The sequence below is a fragment of the Trachurus japonicus genome, chromosome 1, assembly GCF_045865225.1.
Source record: "Trachurus japonicus isolate A0001 chromosome 1, Traja_1.0".
Lineage (NCBI taxonomy): Eukaryota > Metazoa > Chordata > Actinopteri > Carangiformes > Carangidae > Trachurus > Trachurus japonicus.
Window position 1 is genome coordinate 29,306,151 of NC_140907.1, and position 21,790 is coordinate 29,327,940.

At 42.3% G+C, this 21,790-nt stretch overlaps 1 protein-coding gene across 1 annotated transcript; it reads right to left on the minus strand.

The window, feature by feature from the left end:
- Positions 1 to 1,306: 1,306 nt before the first annotated feature.
- LOC146992181 (microfibril-associated glycoprotein 4-like) lies at positions 1,307 to 8,259 on the minus strand. The gene is made up of 4 exons (XM_085790267.1): positions 8,026 to 8,259; positions 7,623 to 7,719; positions 1,919 to 2,086; positions 1,307 to 1,578 (listed from the first exon to the last, which is right to left on the minus strand). Exons 1-4 carry the CDS (start codon positions 8,257 to 8,259, stop codon positions 1,307 to 1,309), a joined length of 771 nt encoding a protein of 256 aa, XP_085646393.1.
- Positions 8,260 to 21,790: the final 13,531 nt, after the last annotated feature.

The following is a 21,790-nucleotide window of genomic DNA, read 5'->3' on the forward strand; positions in this document are numbered from 1 at the left end:
ATATTATAACTGTTATTTTTACAGAAAATTACCGTAAACAGTTTTATATTATAACTGTTATTTTTACAGAATATTACCGTAAACAGTTTTATATTATAACTGTTATTTTTACAGAAAATTACCGTAAACAGTTTTATATTATAACTGTTATTTTTACAGAATATTACCGTAAACAGTTTTATATTATAACTGTTATTTTTACAGAAAATTACCGTAAACAGTTTTATTCTACAACAGTTATTTTTACAGAAAATTACCGTAAACAAATAACAGTTTTCTACTGTGAAATTTACAGTTGCCAAAACAGCATACCGTAATGTCTCATACATTGTGACCGTATTTTCTACGGTAAAATTCTGGCAACCACAGCTGCCAGTATTTTACCGTAAATTCTACGGAATTTTTCTTACAGTGTATGAGGAGAAGGAGGAAGAAGAAGAGGAGAAGGATGGGGAGGAACAGGGTTAGAACATTATTATTAGCTTTGTTTTGAAGATCCTGTAAAGCTTGAGGTTGTTTCCGTCATAAATGCAGATAAGACAAGACTTTTATTGATCCCAGTGATGGAAAACTTACGTCTTACAGCAGCAAATGAAAAACATCAAAGGTAAAAAAAAAAAAATACTAAAAAGAGACATTGATATATATAGTCTAAAGTTTAGACTTCACGATACCAAACTTTGGACAGGTATTCATGGTTCCCAGATGTGAAATCATTATAATGTTAATCCTTTAGTGCCGCTATGAAGTTAGTGTTGTGAACTTTAGACATATGATCCAAACAGGATGAACTGTGATGACTATGATGTTCCCATCAACTTAATATCTAATTTGAATTTAATGCTAATTAGCATGTGAAAAAAACCAAAATCATTATGAGATCATTTTCTACGAGGAATGAACCTGATACTAAAAAATAGCAACTTCAAAAATAAAAGCAGAGTTGAAACAATCAAGTTTATTTATTTAATAATCACTCAGAACAGCATCAATCACAAAGAACAATCACTGAATAAATTTTTTGTAAATCAAAAAAACAAACAAAGAAACTGAATTTAAATACATCAGGTGAATATAACATAGGCAGCAAGTGCATGCACCTGTTCAACAGAGTTATCATGTCTGACAGTGATTTTGAAACAAGATGAGTAGCAAAAAAAACAAAAAACACATTTTATGATCATTTTGATTCAGAGGTTATTGTTGGCATTAAGTCCAGTCGGACTAGTGATTATATGCCTGAACATCCCAGCTCTCCAACCCTGATAGAGGGTGTGATTATCTCATTGATCTACAGCAGATCAGATCAATAAGTGCATGGATACTTAGCGACTGATCTGATTTTCATGGTAATAGTTTTAAGGGAGTAGTTATAGCCTTTCCATCCGTGCCATATGATTTGGATATTTGTATGTCCAGCAATACTAGGTGCGTACAGGCCGTTTGGGTTTGCAAAGTGGCAGGAATGGTACCAGAATGCACCAAGATATTGCTGAGCACAGTTTAGATCCTCTGTTGCATCCTGGTCTTTGTCATAGGTGGTGAACTTCATTGAGTTGTGGTATGTTAAACTGTTCCCTAGAAACAACAGAGTCAAAATGAAATTGTAATTGGGAAAATTAAAAAGGTTGTGAAGAGTTAAAGCAAGGCGAGGTAAGGTAAGATACAATAGGATTAGATAATAATTGGCTATTTGTTTGTTTATACAAAGACAAATAGTCTGCACTATTGCTTTGGGGATGGAAACCAATGAAACTGCCAAAAGCTCATTTTCTCAAATTATTTTTACAGAATTCACAAAAATCATGTAGTATTTTTTAGCCTGTTTGTCCACAGTGTAACATTCAGTCTTCACCTGGCTCATTGTTGAATACCTAAAAGTAAGAAAAGGAAACATTTCCACTGAAGTGACCCTCACCTGCCGTTCCTCCTGTGAAGCCGCCCAGATCCAGCTGATATCCTTCCCTCTCAGAGTCGACGAAGAAAGACGAATACTGAGCAAAGGCCTCCCCTCCCTCAAAGTCCTCCATGTCCACCCGCAGCTCGTTCTTCTTCCTCATCGTCAGCAGGAAGATGTTGTCCAGACCTGAGGAGAAACACAAACACACAGCTCTGATTACACTTCACCTCTTGCACCAAGGCTCTATAATTAGGTTCCGGGCAGCTAAGCTGCCAGGACACTATCCAAGGATTTAGTGTGAATGCTTCATACTATTGTTCTTCCTCTCCGCCATTTTCTTTATTAGTGTGATCAGCATTGTTCTTCTGTTTGGCCATTTTCTTTATACTTATTCCGAGTTCTTCTTCCCTTTTTTGGTCTCTAACTAGTCCTTTATACTTTGTGCTATTTCAACAATTCATACATCAAATCGTGCAGCTTTTTCTGGACATTATCGGAATGACTTTTCTCTTTTCAAATATTCATACTTTTTGCAATATTCAACTATTTCTGATTTTTTTTTTGGCCCATAGAGAATGCATTGGAACAGTCTTCAAACTCTTCAAATCTTCTTACTTCTTTCAGCCTCTAAAGCTTCAGCATACTTTCTGCTAGAGACTTCATTCAAATTCTGATCTGTAGACAAACTTCTAATGTATTCAACCTGTGTACAACTTTTTCATAGCTTGTACCGTTTTTGAGATAAATCCTTTAAAAGCACATGAGGATTTCTGACAAATTTCACACTTTTCAATGAGTGTGTATGGCGTTGGGTCAGAGTGGATGACATCATCATAGAGTGCAGGCGATCCAAAAAAGCGACTGGAACTTTTCTTCTGAAACTGCCACCAAAGCTACAAATGACACTCTACACACAAGGATTGTTTGTAGCCACACTTGTCTTCTGGCTAACAATCTGGTCAAAAATGCAAAGAGATTTAGAGATTAATTTAAAATATTTTTTAAATGCAGCCTGGGTGCTCTCTCTCTGCCATTCACCCCCTTTATTTTCACAGCAAAGTAGAAGGAGCTCAACTTTGTAATTCACTGGAATGGGCATTATACTTTGTCTGAATTCCTCAAAAAATAGTCACAAGTCACAAAAAAGTCCTCTACTTACTTGATGTGGCTCATTTCTACTCTATTCTTTTTTTTAAGCAAAAGTCAGTGAGCCTCTTATACAGGGATTTATTTTACCCTTCTTTCATTGAATGTAACTATGGTGAAGTGGTTAGATCACTGGGCTGATGTACCGAAGGTTGCAAGTTCAAATCCAGCCCAACCACTTTGTTAGTGAATCATTCCCCCAGTCTTCCTCTGTTGATTTCTGATAACTTGCGCCTTGTTTAAACTGTGTAAACTACAGCTGCATCGGACAGTGTTTGTGGGATTTATCACGGTATAAATTTCTGCATGTTTTATCTCATGAGGTCCAGGGTTGTGGACATGTTTCTTGTTTATACTACTGCTCTAAGATTTAAATGCACTGGAGCAGCAGAGAAAAGCAAAGCTCTTGAATGATTTGTATCCATCATTTCTTGTCCTGCGCTGCCCACTATGGGACGTCACTGGCAGAATTCACCTCCCCTCCCCCGCCTTCAATTGGTTACAGGTGTTTGTTATCTCATTGATTACTCGCACATCATCATCGCACACATCATCACATTACAGTGAATGACAACAGTCTCAAAAATGGTGTGCTCACTGTAGCCGAGTGGCAGAGTAAAGGTTTAGTGATCATGAGGTCATGGGTTTGATTCCTGCCTTTTCAGCATTCACACACATTTTCAGTTAGGAAATGCTGTTTCTAATTCTTCTTCTTTCTTCTTCCGAGGAAATCATACTTCCCATGTCAATTGTCACCAAACCTGGTGGAAAACATCTTCAGACTGTCCTCCACAAAACTTGTTTCTCGGATTTTTGATTTATCAAAAATTGAACCTACAGTGCATGAAAACGTGTGACTGTAAACAGTACTGTAAACATATACTATCCAATTCTTGCTAAATACATTTTCAATCTTTCTGAAAAAAAAAGAGAATATTTTGGAGTCCCGGTTGATGAAGTTTGGCTCAAAAACTGAATTTTGGAGAACATTTTGAATTCTGCTCTCATGGTAACTAAGAATAGCATTTTAAAACATCAGATTTTCTCTTGGGAAGCAAAACACTTATCATTAAAAACAAATCACCAACATTTCCATGCGGTCTAGATGCAATTTATGTATTAACAGATTTTTATTTAGATAACAGAATTTCTGACATTTTGACCATTCTTGAAATCTGCTTTACCAACTGCTGCCCGGACAGTGACTCTCTGAGTCTATCTGAGAAGACACACAGCATGTCTCACTTCCAGATAATTAGCTCAGTGAGTTAAGAGTGGGTTCTTGGTGCTAGGGGATGTGGGTTCGAGACCCAGCAAGGATGATCATAATGTTACATCAAAATGCACAGCAAGCCTCAAAATAAAAAAAACTAATATCTTGGACCGGACCATGGGCGAAAGCTCACTAAATTTTGCACAAAGGTCCAGTCTCATCTTCTTCTTTCTACTTCCAAGGAAATCATACTTCCCATGGGCGAAAACTCACCAAACCTTACAGAAATTTCCAACCCATGTATTATTAGATTTTTGTTTAGATAACAGAATTTCTGACATCCTGGCAATTTTTGAAATCTGCCTTGACAACTGCTGCCTGGTCTCTGACTCCCTGAGTCTATTTGAGAAGACACACACCTTGTTGCACTTCCAGACAATTAGCTCACTGAGTTAGGCGCTGGTTCTTAGTGTCAGACGTATAGGTTCAAGCCCCAGCAAAGGTGATAAAGACAATACATCAATATACCAGATAGTCGTTGTACAAAATTTCAGAGTCATGGTAGATGATGTTTGACAAAAAACATATCAGAATTTTACCTCAAAAACAGATTTTTTTTTTTTTTTTTTTTTTTACACAGTGGTTTCAAATCTGCCTGTGCGACAGGCTTACTCAATTTGTGAAGCCACTGTTGAACTGCCACTTGCTAATTAGCTCAGAGCGATAGACAATGGTGTTTGGTTCCAGAAATTGTGGGTTCAAGCCTCCACTGGTGCAAAATGAGCCCTAGTTTGGTGGCGCAGCGCAGGTGGTGCAAAGTAGCGCAGCCGGTGTAATGCAAGTTTCGACCAGCGCAGCCTAGCACAAGGTCAGATTGGCAGATTGGTAGATCGCGCTGCGCTGAGATAGGTGTGGCCGAGCAGCAGGGGGAGGCGTCACAGATTCAGCTTGGCGCAGTGGAAGTTTGGCTGCCAGGTGCGCAGTGCACACACGTCACCAAGACCTCACAGGCAGGTTTCCACAGTTCCAGGCACATTTCAATGCAATAAATATCCACAATAACCACTATTTAATGCAACTAATGGAATCAACACGTGAATTTATATATATATATATATTGGGGCTGGGACTTTAACGCGTTAATTACGATTAATTAATTACACAAAAATGTACGCATTTTAATCGCACTTATTTTAAAAAAAAAATTTTTCTCACGTGTGTCTACGTCCGGTGCACCCGCACGCGAGAGAGGCGGCAGTTTGAGAGGCTGACTGGCAGAGATGAGAGCTGGTGAAACGCTAGCATGGTTATTTAAAATACCATCTCTGATCTCTGCCTGCACATAGATACACAGACACGGGCACACGCTAAATGCGCTATATAGCGCTAATTGCTCAGCTGCAGCGCTATATCTATGACCTGTCACTGTCACAGGTGCATCTCATCTCATTATGATAGGACTTCACCCTCAGAGCTCTGTCTTCAGACTGTCCTGACCTGTCCCTGAACATCACACAGGGACAACATGGAGCTGCCTGTGTGATTGGTTACTGAGTTTTATTAATGTTTACATCTGGCTGCTGAGTTCAACAAATCAGTTTATGCTACTGTGATTTAAGTAGCCTAGTTAAATACTACAGTAATCATCATAGTGTATTGGAAGGAAAGACCATTTAATCTGTATGTATCAAATATCGATTAATGAATGAATCGATAATTTGCATCCCTAGTCTGTTGGTCTTGGTTAAGTACCACCATGAATGCTCAAGCTTATGTATTCAGTCATTCAATGGTATACTAAAATCCATGTGGAAAAAAAAATGCTTCTCACTGTTCTCAGGTCAAATATTTATATGCGATTAAAATGCGATTAATTGCGATTAATTAATTACAAAGCCTCTAATTAATTCAATAAAAAATTTGAATCGAGTCCCGGCCCTAATATATATATAGATTGCCCCATCACATCTGACGTCAGATCAAAGGCTGTCGGCACGCGTAATGGAAACTCCACCTGCATTAACACAGCAGGGACGAGCTGGCACTAAAAAGCAGCTGCGGATCTCCCAAGAGCAGGACTGTGAGGGCGGATCACTGCATGTCACTGCCGTGTTGAGATACACACTGTGCCGTTGTGATGATCCACTTTATTTATTTATTTATTTACTTATTAATTTATTAACGGGCGAGCGACCGCGTCGTCACGCAGCCGTAATGAAAAACAAAACACATATCATCATCTCTCTTAGCCCACTACAACAGCCTCGGTATCAGATAGTCAGTATAGCCTATAGACCTTTTCAGAGAGTATAAACAAAGACATTAGAAAACGCTCTGGTACACTAAATGGAATGGAGCCTTAATTAGTATCCTTGGTAACACCTGTATTTGTTTATACTCTCTGAAAAGGTCTATACTCTCATCACAGAAAAAAAGAGAGACGGACAGAGAGAGAGAGAGCATCCTTTACGCTGATTTCATCCCTGTTACGCATGGTGTTTGTTTATGTTGTGATTAGTGTACACCTCTCATCTTTCTTACACAGGGTTTGAATAAATGTGAGTTTCTTTATTAGTTTATTAGGTATTGTTTTTTTTACTCTGGGCAGCGGTTCTCAGTGTATCAGATCAAACCTGATTAAGTATATTAGTAAACTCATTATTCGTCCACTCTGAGCTCGGACCTCCGGACCAAAATAGCTGTTTCCTCCTGGGAGAGGTTCGGCCTCTGGCGTCCTCCATCCATGTCAAAGTATAAAATGACAAACTTGCAGCGCGCATCGCCCGTGGCGCAGTTAAAGGTGAGGAGAGGAGCTCATTTGATTGGTGAAGATCCGAATCGGCTGTGTTAATTCCACTTCACGCCTTTCTCTCCTCCTCCTGTCTCCCTCCCGCCCTCTCTCCTCCCCCTTTGCCGTTTGCGCCGGTAGGAGGGACGAGGGGAGGGTCTGCGCTGGCCTGCATCGGACTGCGCTGCCCACCAAACTTGCAAAATGGACCTGGACACACCTCGTTGGCGTGGCAAAGCTGCGCTGCGCTTAGACTTCGCTCGGTCTAGGAAACTAGGGCTTAACTGGCTTGTCTTTCTATTCTCCTCTTTGTTGCTCAGAATTTGCCTAAACTTGCCAAAAATAGCCTGGACTCGACCCATCGCTGCGCAGCAGCTATATTTCTTGACTTTTCTGTTTTCCAGCCACTCACTGACTGTATGACTGACATGTGCTGTTGCTGCAGGTTGTGCAGCTCTTTTTTTCTTTTTTTGGTAAAAGTTGCTGTTTGTAGTAACTGAAAACAGCATAACGAGAGCATATTTTATCAGTTGTAGATACTTTAATATACCTGTAATTCTCCCTCTAGGACTCACCCAGCCAGTGCTCCCCTGCTACATTCCCAAATCCACTCTTGTAATGTTCCCATGGCCTGTAGAAGTTTTCACTCCCATCCAACCTCCTCTGAAAGACCTGAAAGGGAGAATCACAACAGTCAACTAAAACAAAGCTGTGTAGATTTAATCACTTCATAACATCAAAAAGTAAACCCTTTGAGCTCTGTCACATGTTTTATTGGTTGGTCTGTGACTGCTGATAAATCTCAAATGAGAGAGGTCACAATATTTGTTGAACAGTGGAGCAATATTTTGATTAGTGGCTCCCTATTTTGTTTCTGTTAAATTATTTTTTTAAAATTATTTTTAAATTGTCCTTCGAGGCTCACACTCAGTGTTTCTAATCTGAAATCTAATCAGATATGAGGTGTAGTGTACTGACGGTCCATCTGCCCCCGTCAGTGTCCATGTCACAGAGGACGTGCAGGGGTGAGGTGGGGCCTCCTGGGTAGATGGTGTACACCCCACTGGAGCTGGTGTTGTCATGGCGATACACGTCATCACAGTCAACAGGCAGGTAGCTCTGGACCGATGCCACCGAAACCAGCAGCCCCACTAACAGTGTTACCTGGGTAAAAACAGAGAGAGGTAAATAAAATGTAATGTATCTTCTCATGTTTACATGTACACACACACAAATACAAAAATAACACAATAACATATTCGTCCCTGCACGTATTTCTCATTTCTGCTGCTATGCCCAATTGCTTTACTGAAAAACATATGCATGTCTGTGTGTGACAAGGAAATACTTATAGTCAGAGGGAGAGGTTGTACGAGAAAAGAAAAGAAAGAGTAATGAGACCGGTCCAACTGGTCTGAACTCTTTGTTTATCGGCCCTTTTATTTCCTGATCACTCTCTCACATACAGTTTGATCTGAATTTAGCTTCCTTCTCCTGACGACACAATGTCTGTATTTCAGTGGCTCCAAAAGTCAATGCAGTGTATTGAGTAACATTTCATCAGACTTTGGATCAAAGAGAAACTACTTAAAGGGATAGTTGAACATTTTGGCATTCTGGCAATTATCTTTAACTGTCTGTGTATGTTGTTTTGAGATCCGCAAGACAGAGATGCGAGATGCTCAGCTAACACAATTGAGGTGTTGGTACATGGTCCCTTAAAGGGACATTGTGTAATTTCTCCTGTTATCTATTCACGAAAATCGATTATTTCGTAAAGTATGTTTTTCATTAATCAGTAATCACCCCCATCAACAAACGGTGTTCCGGTAAGCTCTGAATTTGCCGTTCATATCTTTTATATATCGAGCGGGTAAACTCGATGTTTTTACGTTCAGTGGCAGCGTGACAGTAGGAAACCACAGAAACTCAAAGGAGACACCAGAGCTGTCGGCTCAGGTGAAAAGTGAAACGTAAAGTAAAGTAAAACGTGGGTCAGGTAAACAATACCACATCGCCATGACAACATATTGTCACGTGTATTGTTTTGCCTCATGCTGACGGACCACTTGTTTACATAGAGGCTTGTTTATGCCGTTACGTGCAGCGGCTGCCGTCCATCTGCCGACTGCCCAATTTCACGTGAATGCAGCATGAAAAATATGATTGAGTTGCTTGCGATATACAACCGCAACGCTAGAGTAATTCCTACACAACCCTTTAAAACTCATCAAATACACAATCCAACGAAACGACATATCAGACACGGCTGCCGGGCGGAGTGATTTCAAAGGTGCAAGTAGCTCAGAGTATTTGCTTCGCGTGTCGTAATGTTACATAATTATACATGATTATTTCATAGCAAGGCGTTTTTCAGTTGTTGGATTGTGTATTTGATGGGTTTGATGAAGGACAGGGGACTTTCTGCATCTCTGCTCTGAGAATCTCAAAACAACATGCACCAACAATTCAAGGTTAATTAACCTACTGCTATGACTAGGGATTAAGGCAATGGGGAAATTTACGAAAATGTTGAACTATCCCTTAAACAAAAACTGTCATACACACACATTATTTAGTGTAAATTACTTCTAGTGGGCTCCACTTCTTCTGAGTTGGCTGTCAACTTACCCAAAGAGCCATGTCTGCCAGAGTTCACAGCAGTGTGAGGAAGACAAAGGTGTCGTTGATTCAGAGCAAAAATGGAAGAGGAGTTCAGGAGGTGGATGAGACAAAGAGGAGGTGAAGGGGAAAAACTTAACAAAACTTTGGAGTCTTGAAAGTGGAGATGACTGCTGCTGTCCAGTTTCTACAGTATATCCAATCAGCCAGAGAAAAAATTATGTTTTATATAAATGAGGAGGAAGGAGGAGGAGGAGGAGGAGGAGGAGGATGAGCAGGGCGGGGAAATTATCCTAGTACTAATACTGTTCGTTTTATTTTAAGATACAACATGAGGTTGTTTTAATAATGAATGTGGATAAAATAAGTTAAGATTATTAGATCAGGTAAGATATATATTTTCCGAGAGTAAAAACAGGAAGTAGCCCAGTCGTAGCCCAACATCTCACCTGAGAGATTAAACTGCAGTAAAACATCAACTAGTCGGTGATTCGGACCCGTGCAGGGAAGTTACATAGTGCAGTTTCAGCCGACGCGACCCGGCTCAGGCTGCAGCGGCAGCACCATTCATCCTATTAACCATTTTTCTACCATTGCAATGAGTCTGGAAACATTATTTTAAGGCCGAAAAACTCCGTTACTTTAAAGCAGAAGTAAGCAGAATATTTGTGTTAAAGCAGAAGTAAGCGATCCGGTAGTTTTGGCTAATGCTGCTTTCCAGGACGACTTTGTAGCGTTCCAGGCTACTCGTAACTTGTTTTTCCGACCCGTGAACTCGTACCAGATCGAACTGGAAAAACACGAGTTACGAGTTGCCTTGAACGCACCATAACGTCTATAACGCCGATGGAGTTAGCAGCCCCCGCCCTCGTCATGGATCTATTGGTCCTCGTCTCTACGTCACCACATTCACGGCGTCCCTTGGCTGCACACACAGCCCTTTATGCCGTTCTCTCTCCTCATTGGATAAAAACTGTATAGGATACAAGGAAAATTTTCTCCTCGGCTCAGAGCAGAGCAGAGTGACTGACAGACCCGTGTTTCAGTCCAAACACTCTATAAGTTATTTCCTGTCGGAATATATAACTATTTAAGACTTATATTAACACAAAAATATCACTTACTTCTGCTTTAAAGCTCTGACTCTAAGAAGACATCCAGCGTTACCTGCAACGAGAACTGGGACACAGGGGGGGGGGGGACCTGTCACAGTCTCATTCTCTACTCACCCTCTTGTCGACTAAGGGTTGGAAGAAGCGTGGTGGGGGGGGGGGGGGGGGGGGGGGCCATGACATGATAAAAAAAACTGTAAATATTAAAATAAAAGATGAGTAATGTAGGGCTGAATTATTAATGGCATTTGCAATTATACAGTATTGCGGTATGATTGAACGCGATTTTGTAACACATAGACTGTAATTATGCTCTAGTTATGTGTAATGGAGAGTGAAGCCATCAGTCAGTTATGTGTTATTGGCCGCAGGCTCGGCTGAATGTAGCACTACGTAGGCTGTGGAACTATTCTGGTTAAAGAGGGGCGTCAGGTATGCTGCACCACGTCAGGTATGCAGCAGGACCAGTGGTACAGCGTGGGGACAGCTCTCCATTCTGAAACACTTCCGTTCCGACACACTGCTGTTCCGAACGTCCCCCCGAAACACAGCTGTTCCGAACCCCCCGTGCAGCTATCCATGGTGCTGAACTGGGTGACATTGTTTACACTCTGCGCTGTGGATTGTCTGTCTGCTCAGGGACTGAACAGATCTGTCCCACTTGCTTTCTCCCCCACTTCGTTGTGGGAGATCTCCCACAGAGTAAAAGAAATACACTTTTTTTTCTCTCTCCCACTCCGCTCGAGCACGGCTGAACCTGGCTTGAGCCCACACGGGCGCAAGCTCCTGCTGCAGCCGCCTCTGCTGCTGACAGCAGACTGACATAGATGCTTTGGTTGGGTTTAGGCAATGTAGAAAGGAGTTGGTTAAGTTTAGTAAAAAGACCAGGTAGATGCTAGACGGGCCAGAAGCACAATGAGAGTTATATGTCATAAAGTATTTGCTTGTTTTTCAGTTAATTATGTACATGATCTGTTTGACCCCCAAAAGGAAAAAAGGATCAATGTGCAGCCTTCATTTCCTTTCTGATTGCGTCCATCTGTCCGTTCGGAGTGTGTGTGTGGAAAACGTCTTTAGCGGGGTCTTTAGAAAAAATAGGAAACCCCGCTATTACGAAGAATGGAAGTCTATTTTTGGAAAGGCGGGGCGTAACCGTGCAGCATGTCCTCCTGCACAAATTTTAGGTCAGTCGCTATACCGTGTCATGATCTGTGTCCTGTTGTATAATTCCCTTGTCTCAGAGCTGAAGAAACTGAGAAAATTTGACAAATGACAAAATAAAGTTGTTGAATCCTTGAAAAGTTTTGAGTGAGGGAATTGTTTTTATAAATAAAATAAGACTTTTTAACTCTTTCGCGACCACACTAATTCCTCAGCACATCCGTTCAGGACCACATGTTTTTGGCTATTTGTTTACCTTTTTCTCACGTCGAACCGAACTCTGTACATCACCTAGAAACAAACGGTCTTGACGTGGTTGAAGAGTGACTTTACAACGTGCTCCTCGAAAAAACTGCGAGTTTTTCTGCCGTTTCGTTCGTGAGTACGAGGGAGAAGAAGAGAGCTGGGTTTCTCCAAAAACGGAGCTCCCGCTCTAGTTTCAGAGAAAAACGCACTTTTGTGTCAAGTGGCAATCTGCTCATTTTACCGGTACTCTGCAGTGTGGCTTGTCTCCCAAATCATTTCTACGGCTAAATAAATATATTTGAAGGCAAATCTGGGGGGTGTGGCAGCGTGGAGAGCAGCGGTGCAGCGGTGCAGCGGTGTGGGTCTCTGGCTGCAGCGCAGCAGCTCCGGGACACTGCTGTGTGACTGGCCGGCGATGAGTGCTCTGGGGCGGGGGCGGCCGGTCACAGCCCCCGCTGCAGAGCGCCTGCTTCAGAGCGCCCGCTCCGCTGCAGAGCGCCCGCTCCGCTGCAGAGCGCCCGCTCCGCTGCACCGTGAAAACAGCAGTGATAACGGGCTTTCAGATCCGAGTCTCCAAACCAGAAACGTTTGTAACAGCACCGGAGAAAGTCGCCAGATTTGTCGTCGGTCGCTTTTGTCAAAAGAGGGTTTGGAAAGTCGCCAGATTCAGCAAGAAAGTCGCAACACTGTAGTCGACAGCCGCACAGCGCTGCACGCTGTCCCCAGAGCAGCATTCAAGGAGAACGATTACTCAAACAAAACCAAGATCACACAGTTTAGGCTATAAAAAACATTATGTTTTGATTTTAGTTTAAAACAGTTTTACATATCAGAGGACTACCATATTCACACACAGGGTACCTCAGAGTGTCTATTATCGTAATCTGTAAAAAAAACGGTTTTGACGAGTTTACTCGTCAATGGTCGTGAACGTTCGGCAGGCTGTGACGAGTTTACTCGTCAATGGTCGCGAAAGAGTTAAGTGGGGGCATGACATGAGAAAAAAAAACTGTAAATATGAAAACAAAAGATGAGTAATGTAGGGCTGAATCATTGACATTTGTAATTATACCAAAGTCCTTTTAGGCAAGTCATGCCACTCGGCGGCCATCTTGGCGACGTCACGAAAACCCCAAAGAGACCAGACCCCTATCTAAATGAATGGAGGGGTGGTCATATCCACCCTTTAACGGGATAGCAGGACGGAAAAAACATACAGACTTGCTAGCCAGTGAAATGAGATACAAATAAAAACCAAAAAAACATAGACTTTACCGCAGAATGACGTTTAAATCGCTATTTTTCCACAGGGAGTACTCAACTGTGCATGCGTGTGGATTTACGACACCACCGTCACTGTACGGCTGTGTCCGTGATCTAGCAGCAGCCCGAGCATACCTACACCGGTCTGCCCTGTTCTACCTGGAGATATATCGGCATGAGTCTGGAGATTTTTGCTCAAAAATAAACGCTAGACTTACATGAAATCCGTCTTAATCATCACCTATGGGCTCCTAGTTGTGTGTGTGGTGACTCTGCTCCCCCCTCCCACGATCCCCACTAACGTTAGCTGTCTCGAGTCCTATCTACTCTATGGAGTGCTAGCATGGATGTATTAGTGCTAGCATGTCGTCTCAGCAGTAGCAGTCAGTTAAAATAAATAAATACAGTCCGAGTGAACCGCTGGAGCCACGGACTGATTACCGACCATCACTGACAACTAAAGCCTCGACCGGTAACAAGTATGAGGGGCGTTCGCAGGGTTGCCAACTCTCACACATCTGGCGTGTGTCACACGCTTTTAGGTCCTGTCTCACGCTCTCACGCCACTCAAACAATTCTCACGCCAAAATCAAGCGATTTGGAAAAAAAAAAAAAAAATTTAAAAGCAAGCTTTGGCACTCATCGATAGGCTCTCTGATTGGTGTGCGCGATGCTTCTCCGCATGTCGATTGGACGGCTGCTCAAGCCTGTGATCACAGCCATAGACTGTAGGTCACAGCACAGTAGGACGGGGAGTTGTCGATTCCGCGACCCCCCCACACACCCCACCACCAACAGCGGCGGTGCGCAGAGACAACTGGCGTCTCTACACTCTACAATCACGGACTTAAAAGTTAAAATCTAACCCGGCCCGACCCGCGGGTGTTGAAGCCTGGACCCGACTTGGTCCGAATCCGATGGTCAAAAGAAAGAGGTAGAGAGCGAAGCCCGAGGCACAACCTGACCTGACCGAGTTATGTTTTCGGACTGAATGCGGCTGGAACTGACGCCTGCGGTCGGGCTGGTTGGGCCAGGCCGTTGAAAACTATAAAATCAAGATGCAGACTGGGTAGCACAAAAGTACAGCCAGGCAGCTCAGTCCAGAGAGCAGAGGAGAGAGAGACAACGCAGCAACAGGTGTGTGTGTGTGTGTGTGTGTGTGTGTGTGTGTGTGTGTGTGTGTGTGTGTGTGTGTGTGTGCGCATGCATGCACGTGTGCCATACCTGCAAACTCTGAATGGGTATGTAGGATGTTTATTACAGAAGAGAAACACACATTTCAGGACCTGACTTGTATCATCAGGCTGTAGTAGAAGACTGAAAATCACTGGACATGTCTGTTCTGTCCTTTCATATATTAATAGGCTCAATAGGCCGGTCCAGGCCAAAAGCCAGAGCTCCACTAGACCAGTTTCATACACTCCAGCCATACAATGATAGGAACCACAGATCTGCTTTTTTCCCTCTTATCTGAAGCAAATGTTGTGTTTTCCCTTTATTTTCTTCTCAGAGTACACCAGAATGCTTCAAATACATGTTAAAATCACAATTTTTTCCTGGGGGGATGCCCCCAGACCCCCCTAGACGGGATATATTTTGTCACCTAATCCACTTCTACTCAGTTTGCAGGTATAATGTGTGTGTGTGTGTGTGAGAGAGAGAGAGAGACAGAGAGAAAATCTACATTAAACATTACTATTATTATCATTATTATTATTATTATCATTATAGACAGCCCCCCCCGCCAACAGAATCTCACTCCAGCCCAGGACCAAAAGTTGGCAACCCTGCGTTCGTTGTGCTGAGCTAGCTCAATGCTAACTTCGACTAGCGGTTAGCATCCGCCGCTAACAGCCGCTTCTCAGCTCACAACAAGCCTCTCGTACTCGGTACAATAAAACAATAGAGGCTCTCGTTATTAGTGGTGACGGTGTCTATCGGTCCACGGCTCCAGTGTTTCATCCGGACTGTGTGTTGTTTTTTTTGGAGTGGACTGCTGCTGCTATCATGGACAGGAGGCTAACGCCCCCAGGGGAGGGGGCCCAGTTTGAATGTTTAGGTTAAAAAATGAAACGAACAAAACTATACATTCAAAAATTAAATTAAAGAAAAGGTGGTCTGATCGGTTCATTGTAAAACACTTATTGATGTGAATGTGGTGAGTAGCCCCGAGGTAGCACTTTCGTTCAGCAGCACACACCTGAAGCTTCACTTTTCATTAAGACCAACCAATGTGGCTGCCAAATTAACAAGCCGGCAGTAAACCTCTAAAACTCAGCGGGTAAATGTAACAGCTTTCCTCCAGGATGAGGAGCCGCTCCCGGTCGCCGGTGGCTCTGCACTTTTCCGAAAACCTTACTGTGCGTTCACACCAAAAGCTTCCAAAGTGTCAAAAACGCCGGAAGTCAATTCATTTTCAATGAGCGCCTGGCGACACCGAGCGTCCAAAGCGTCAACAGGCGTAGGGCCGCGCTTCCAGAGCGTCCAAAGCTTCCAAAGCGTCCAAAGCGTCACCAGATGAAAGGTTGAGCCAGGTTTAACTTTAGGGTAATGAGCTATGACGCAGTTAAGCGGCAACCGGTGGCAGCCTGTCAGAATAGAGATGTCCGTCGGCTGCCTTTTTTTTCTCTTTTTTTTGTATTTCGGCTCCCCAATGACCAGCGCGATCGAACTTTGACGTCAGTCACGTGACGAGCGGCCAAAGCGGCTGAAAATATTTGCCGTTTTGGGAGCTGTCTTGTCTGACGCCCACCCTCAAGCGTTTTTGACGCTTTGGAAGCTTTTGGTGTGAACGCACAGTTAGAGTAAATGTTCAACCTGACTACATACAGTACACACGGTGCTAAAGCCGTGTTGTTGTTGCCACCAGGTCGGTTTGTCTGTCGTAAATCTACTTGTGCTCATGCGCTGTTGCATGCAACATGATTGGCCTAGTTCAGCTCTGGCCACGCAGGTGATTGGCTGCTGGTGAAAAGGGGCGGGACATGCGCCATCTTTGGCGTCGCAGCTTTCCCCATTCAAAACGGGCAGAGTGGTCTGTCTCCTATTAGAACGTCTCTGATTATACTGCAGTATGATCAAACGCGATTTTGTAACACAAAGACTGTAATTATGCTCTAGTTATACAGTATGTCATGGAGAGTGAAGCCATCAGTCAAAAGAGATGGCAACAATGCCACGCTGTTATGTGTTATTGGCCGCAGGCTCGGCTGAATGTAGCACTACATAGGCTGTGGAACTATAGGTATGCTGCACCAAGTCAGGTATGCAGCAGTACCAGTGGTACAGCATGTCCTCCTGCACAAATTTTAGCTCAGTCACTATACCATGTCATGATCTGTGTCCTGTTGTATAATTCCCTTGTCTCAGAGCTGAAAACAGCCGAGTTTTCCTCCTTCCTCCTTCCTCAGTTGTGCATTTCATTAATATAAACTTCAACCTCAAAGCTCCCTGTCCTGTAGTGTTGGGGAAAGCAGTTCTATAGAGAGTAGCTACTGAATCACTAGAAATAATTAAAAAGATTTGTTCAATCCGGTTACCGAATCATTAAGTTTGCACTACATTACTTTCAGTAGCACTTTCAGTAAACGGCACGTTGGCGAACGTGTCATTGTGTGCTTGTAGAACATTCAGTGAACGTACCGTTTATCAGTACATTCACTAAAAGTACTGATGAACGGTACATTCACTGAATGCGCTACACAGACGTTTGTGAGCGACATAGCAACATGTTCGTAAATGACGCAACACCAAATTGGGTAGTATGTTCAGTGAACGTGAGCCCTCGTGCATGCACCGTTCCCTCGCAATGACAGTCTCCGCCCTAGATACACAAATTCCACTGCCTGCCTGTATGCTCGCTGCTGAGATCACCATTTTTCTTTCTTTCGTAGAGATCTTTTGGCTTTCCCACATTCAGTCTCTTCCTTTGGGAAAGACGAATTAAATCAAAAAAACTATAAAACAACAATTGATTAAAGCAGAAGTAAGTGATATATTTGTGTTAATATAAGTCTTAAATAGTTATATCTTCTGACAGCAATCACTTACATAGAGTGTTTGGTCTGAAACACGGGTCTGTCAGTCCCTCTGCTCTGCTCTGAGCCGAGGAGAAAACATTTATCGTATCCTACAGTTTTTATCCAATGAGGAGAGAGAACGGCATGCAGGGCTGTGTGTGCAGCCAAGGGACGCCGTGAATGTGGTGACGTAGGGACGAGGACTGTTATGGTGCGTTCAAGGAAACTCGTAACTCGTGTTTTTCCGACCCGTGAAGTCGTACCAGTTCGATCTGGTACGAGTTCACGGGTCGGAAGTTACGAGTGGCCGTTATAGTGACTTTCACAGGTAAAACAGGTCAGAAAAACACGAGTGGGTTGCCTGGAACGCTACAAAATCGTAAGTTGTGACTTGAAGCTGTAATTTACGGTTTCAAAAGCCTGCCTGGAACGCAGCATTAGCCAAAACGACCGGATCGCTTACTTCTGCTTTAATACCCTAGGATTTTTTTGGAAACATGCTATGTTTATTATATATACACTACATTAGTAACTTAAGGGAAAATGTAAAGATTCTGAAAACTGGAGCGGTGTTTTTATTGCCTCCCATTTTTTTTCTATCGCATTAAATTAAATGTTGCATTAAATACTATCCCAGACCTGTGTATCAGGTGTGGAGAGGAGAAGGGGACGTTCTTTCACTGTGTTTGGGAATGCAGTAAAGTCCAACAGTTTTGGCGGGAGATTAAACAAACTTTAGAGACTATTCTAGGTATAAAATTAGTTCTTGACCCTAAACTATTTATTCTAGGGTTATATCCTGATAGACATCACATGTCTAGAAAAATAATCACAGCCCTGGATTTATGTTTACTGCTTGCAAAAAGAGTCATAGCACTGTCATGGAGGAGTACCAGTAAACCAAAACTCATCAACTGGGTTAAGGAAATATCCACAACTTTACCTATGGAGAAGATAACTTACATTATAAAAGGAAAACTACCACTATTTCAAAACATTTGGGGTCATTTTATGGAATATATGGAGAGTGTGGATTTAAGTAATGTGGGGAATGAAGCTGACGAGGCGTAGTTGTTGGTAGTCTTTTGCAGTGATCCAAAATAATTTCTTTTCTTTTGATATTTGATTACTTTATTCTGTGTGAACTGTACATCTAAATTTGTATTCTTGATCCAAGCACAATAGTGAAATAACCTGGGCTAACTCTTGATAAGGCAGAGAAACCTTTATTGTTGTTGTTGTTGTTGTTGTTGTTTTTTATATACTTATACTTTCACCTAAGTGTTGCTCTATGTTATCTCATAAATACCTGACTTGCAAGGAGGGACAATTTGAATGCTGGACAATAATTTTGTTATCCCTGACGTCTTCCTTGATGTGAGAGCACTCTTATTTCTGTATATTTATGTATTTTGGAAATATTGTGAAAACTCAATAAAGATAATGTTGGGGAAAAAAATGTTGCATTAAAACGTAAAAGTTATCTGATATGAAGTTTCCATGTCATAGAAGACGTGCAGGCGTGAGGTGGGGCCTCCTGGGTAGATGGTGTACACCCCACTGGTGCCGGTGTTGTCATGGCGATACACGTTATCAGTCAATGGGCAGGGAGAAGTGGGGATCTTCCTGGACCGAGGCCACCGAAACCAGCAGCCCCACTAACACTGACACCTGGATAAAAAACAGAGAGAGGAAAATAAAATCTAATGCATCTTAGTGTTTACACTCATGAATACAAAAATAACACAATAAGCTGTCTTTATTCTGTTGAGAGTCCTCTGCAGCTCTCGGGGGTTTCTAATAGCAACTGAGCACAAAACTCAGGATTCAGTCGACTGCACATCCTGGTTCTGTGTTTTATATTTTCAGTCTGATTTAAGGCTGAGATGTCAACTTTCACTTCAAAACTAAAAAGCTTCATCGAGGAAAAAAAGGATAATCAGTATGATCTGCTGGGCTTGTTGTGAAAAGCTTTTGTAATTGCTGTTTTCATGGGCTCTCAAACTTTGTGAACACACAAATGTTCAATTCCTAAATGCTCTCTGTGTATTTGTTGCTGTAGCTTGGACAACACACAGAATAAAACAGATGAGTGATGAGATATTTTAGTCCGGCTCAATTATTTTTCTTCTTAATTCATGAATTTCAGAGGCAGCTATTAGAGAAACTGAAGTGATTTTTGTTTTGGAGAATAAGGTTAGTATGTTAGAGTTATAAAATGTTTTTTTAATTCACAATTTAAAGCAGAAGTAAGTGATATATTTGTGTTAATATAAGTCTTAAATAGTTATATCTTCCGACAGCAATCACTTACATAGAGTGTTTGGACCGAAACACGGGTCTCCCAGTCACTCTGCTCTGCTCTGAGCCGAGGAGAAAACATTTATCGTATCCTACAGTTTTTATCCAATGAGGAGAGAGAACGGCATGCAGGGCTGTGTGTGCAGCCAAGGGACGCCGTGAATGTGGTGACGTAGGGACGAGGACTGTTATGGTGCGTTCAAGGAAACTCGTAACTCGTTTTTTTCCGACCTGTGAAGTCATACCAGTTCGATCTGGTACGACTTCACCGTTCGGAAGTTACGAGTGGCCGTTATAGTGACTTTCACAGGTAAAACGGGTCGGAAAAACACGAGTGGGTTGCCTGGAACGCTACAAAATCGTAAGTTGTGACTTGAAGCTGTAATTTACGGTTTCAAAAGCCTGCCTGGAACGCAGCATTAGCCAAAACGACCGGATCGCTTACTTCTGCTTTAATTCTAGTTTTGTATATAACTTCTAAAACTGCTATTACTATACATAATAAAATAACTGAGCTCTTACCTGCATCATCTTCATCGTGAGAAGGAAGGTTCACCGTTGAGGTGAACTCAATATTTAGTGGCAAATAGGTCGGTTTTATAGTCTGTGCAGAGTCTTTTAATCAACCCTGTTGCACCTAAGACACCCAGTGCATGGGTATCACACCCTAACCCAAGCCCAGTGACACCACCCAGTGTCATTCTGGGTGGTGTCACCTCTCAGAGTGACACAATTGTCTACAGCTAAGTTTTTCTAAAGTCAATTGTGATAATTAGTAGATGTCAGTGGAAAATATTTCTACAACAGCTGGTCATGGATGGTGGTGTTTTAAAGAGGAACTATGCCGGATTTGTAGCTTAACTATGCTACATTTTTAACTTAATTGAACAGTTTTGGAGTCATTGTGATGGTTTAATAAATGGCTTAACTTGTTACAGGGAGAATGGAGGCTTTCTGCCTTCCACGTGTCACTTATTGCATCTCCTGGCTGAAAAGCAACCTTGCAAGATCAGGGCCGTCGCCGCCGCTGTCCCAGCTCTCGTCTCTGCAGCACTGCGACACAAACCCGGCCTGTAACAGGTGTCGTAACATCATGTCGTAACATCATGTATGATATACTGTATAACATTGTGTACCACTCTATTGATTGATTTCCCGCCGGACAAATGCACATGGCCAGGAGGAAGGTTAGCAAAACAGCAGAAAAGCGACCGGACTGACATAGTTCCTCTTTGAATCGTGTTTTGGGTGGTGGTTGCACCAAAGGTTTGATCAAGAAAGAAAGAAAGACTTAATCTTCTTGATCAGTCGAGGGTGATAAAAATTTATACTTTGACTTCGGACTTTCTCATCCTGTTACCTGTTACAGAAAATACAATTTTACAAGATGAAGGATGAAAGGATGAAATAAACATTCATCAACCTTCTGTAGAATCTGTGTAGGCTAACTGCAGAAATAAGATGAGCAAAAAGGGGGGAAAAAGGGAGATCCTCCGCGCTTCATGTTCATGTTCGGTATTTGTAAGACTGAAAGTTAAAGCTGAAATTGTTTGTATTGAACCCTCCTTGTCCAAAGAGACAAAGACATAAAATATGTAATATTGGGGAAGTTGACTGATATTAGTTCCTCAATGAATCACTAAAGGATGCACAACCTATAATAACAGTGAAGAAGATCTATCACAAAAATTGTTCATGCAGCACAAATACTACTGATGAGCATGAAATATTCTCTGGAAACTGAAATTCTGGATGTCAGTGATGCAAGGATGACAACACTGATAATTCACAATGTTGCACTAATCCCTCAATCATCTGATGGACAGAGTAGGAAGACTACCTAATTTGGGTCTGAGGACGGTGTATTCACCTCCGACTTCCAAAATTAGACTTACTGTAAACGGAAAGGAAGGAAACGTTTGCTTTTTTTGTGAAATAGCAAATATTACAGTGTCTCAAAATACAAAGTGACTGCTGAATCACAACAACAGCTGCCGTTTGTTGGCCTCTATGTCGCAT

What these genes read in the sequence shown, in the direction of transcription:
- LOC146992181 (XM_085790267.1), bottom strand. Translation starts at nt 8,259, where the DNA reads ATGAGAAGATACATTACATTTTATTTACCTCTCTCTGTTTTTACCCAG. An exon ending in CTGACGGGGGCAGATGGACC is followed by an intron (nt 7,720 to 8,025) that starts GTCAGTACACTA and finishes TCTCCCTTTCAG; the next exon opens with GTCTTTCAGAGGAGGTTGGA. An exon ending in CTTCACAGGAGGAACGGCAG is followed by an intron (nt 1,579 to 1,918) that starts GTGAGGGTCACT and finishes TGTTGTTTCTAG; the next exon opens with GGAACAGTTTAACATACCAC.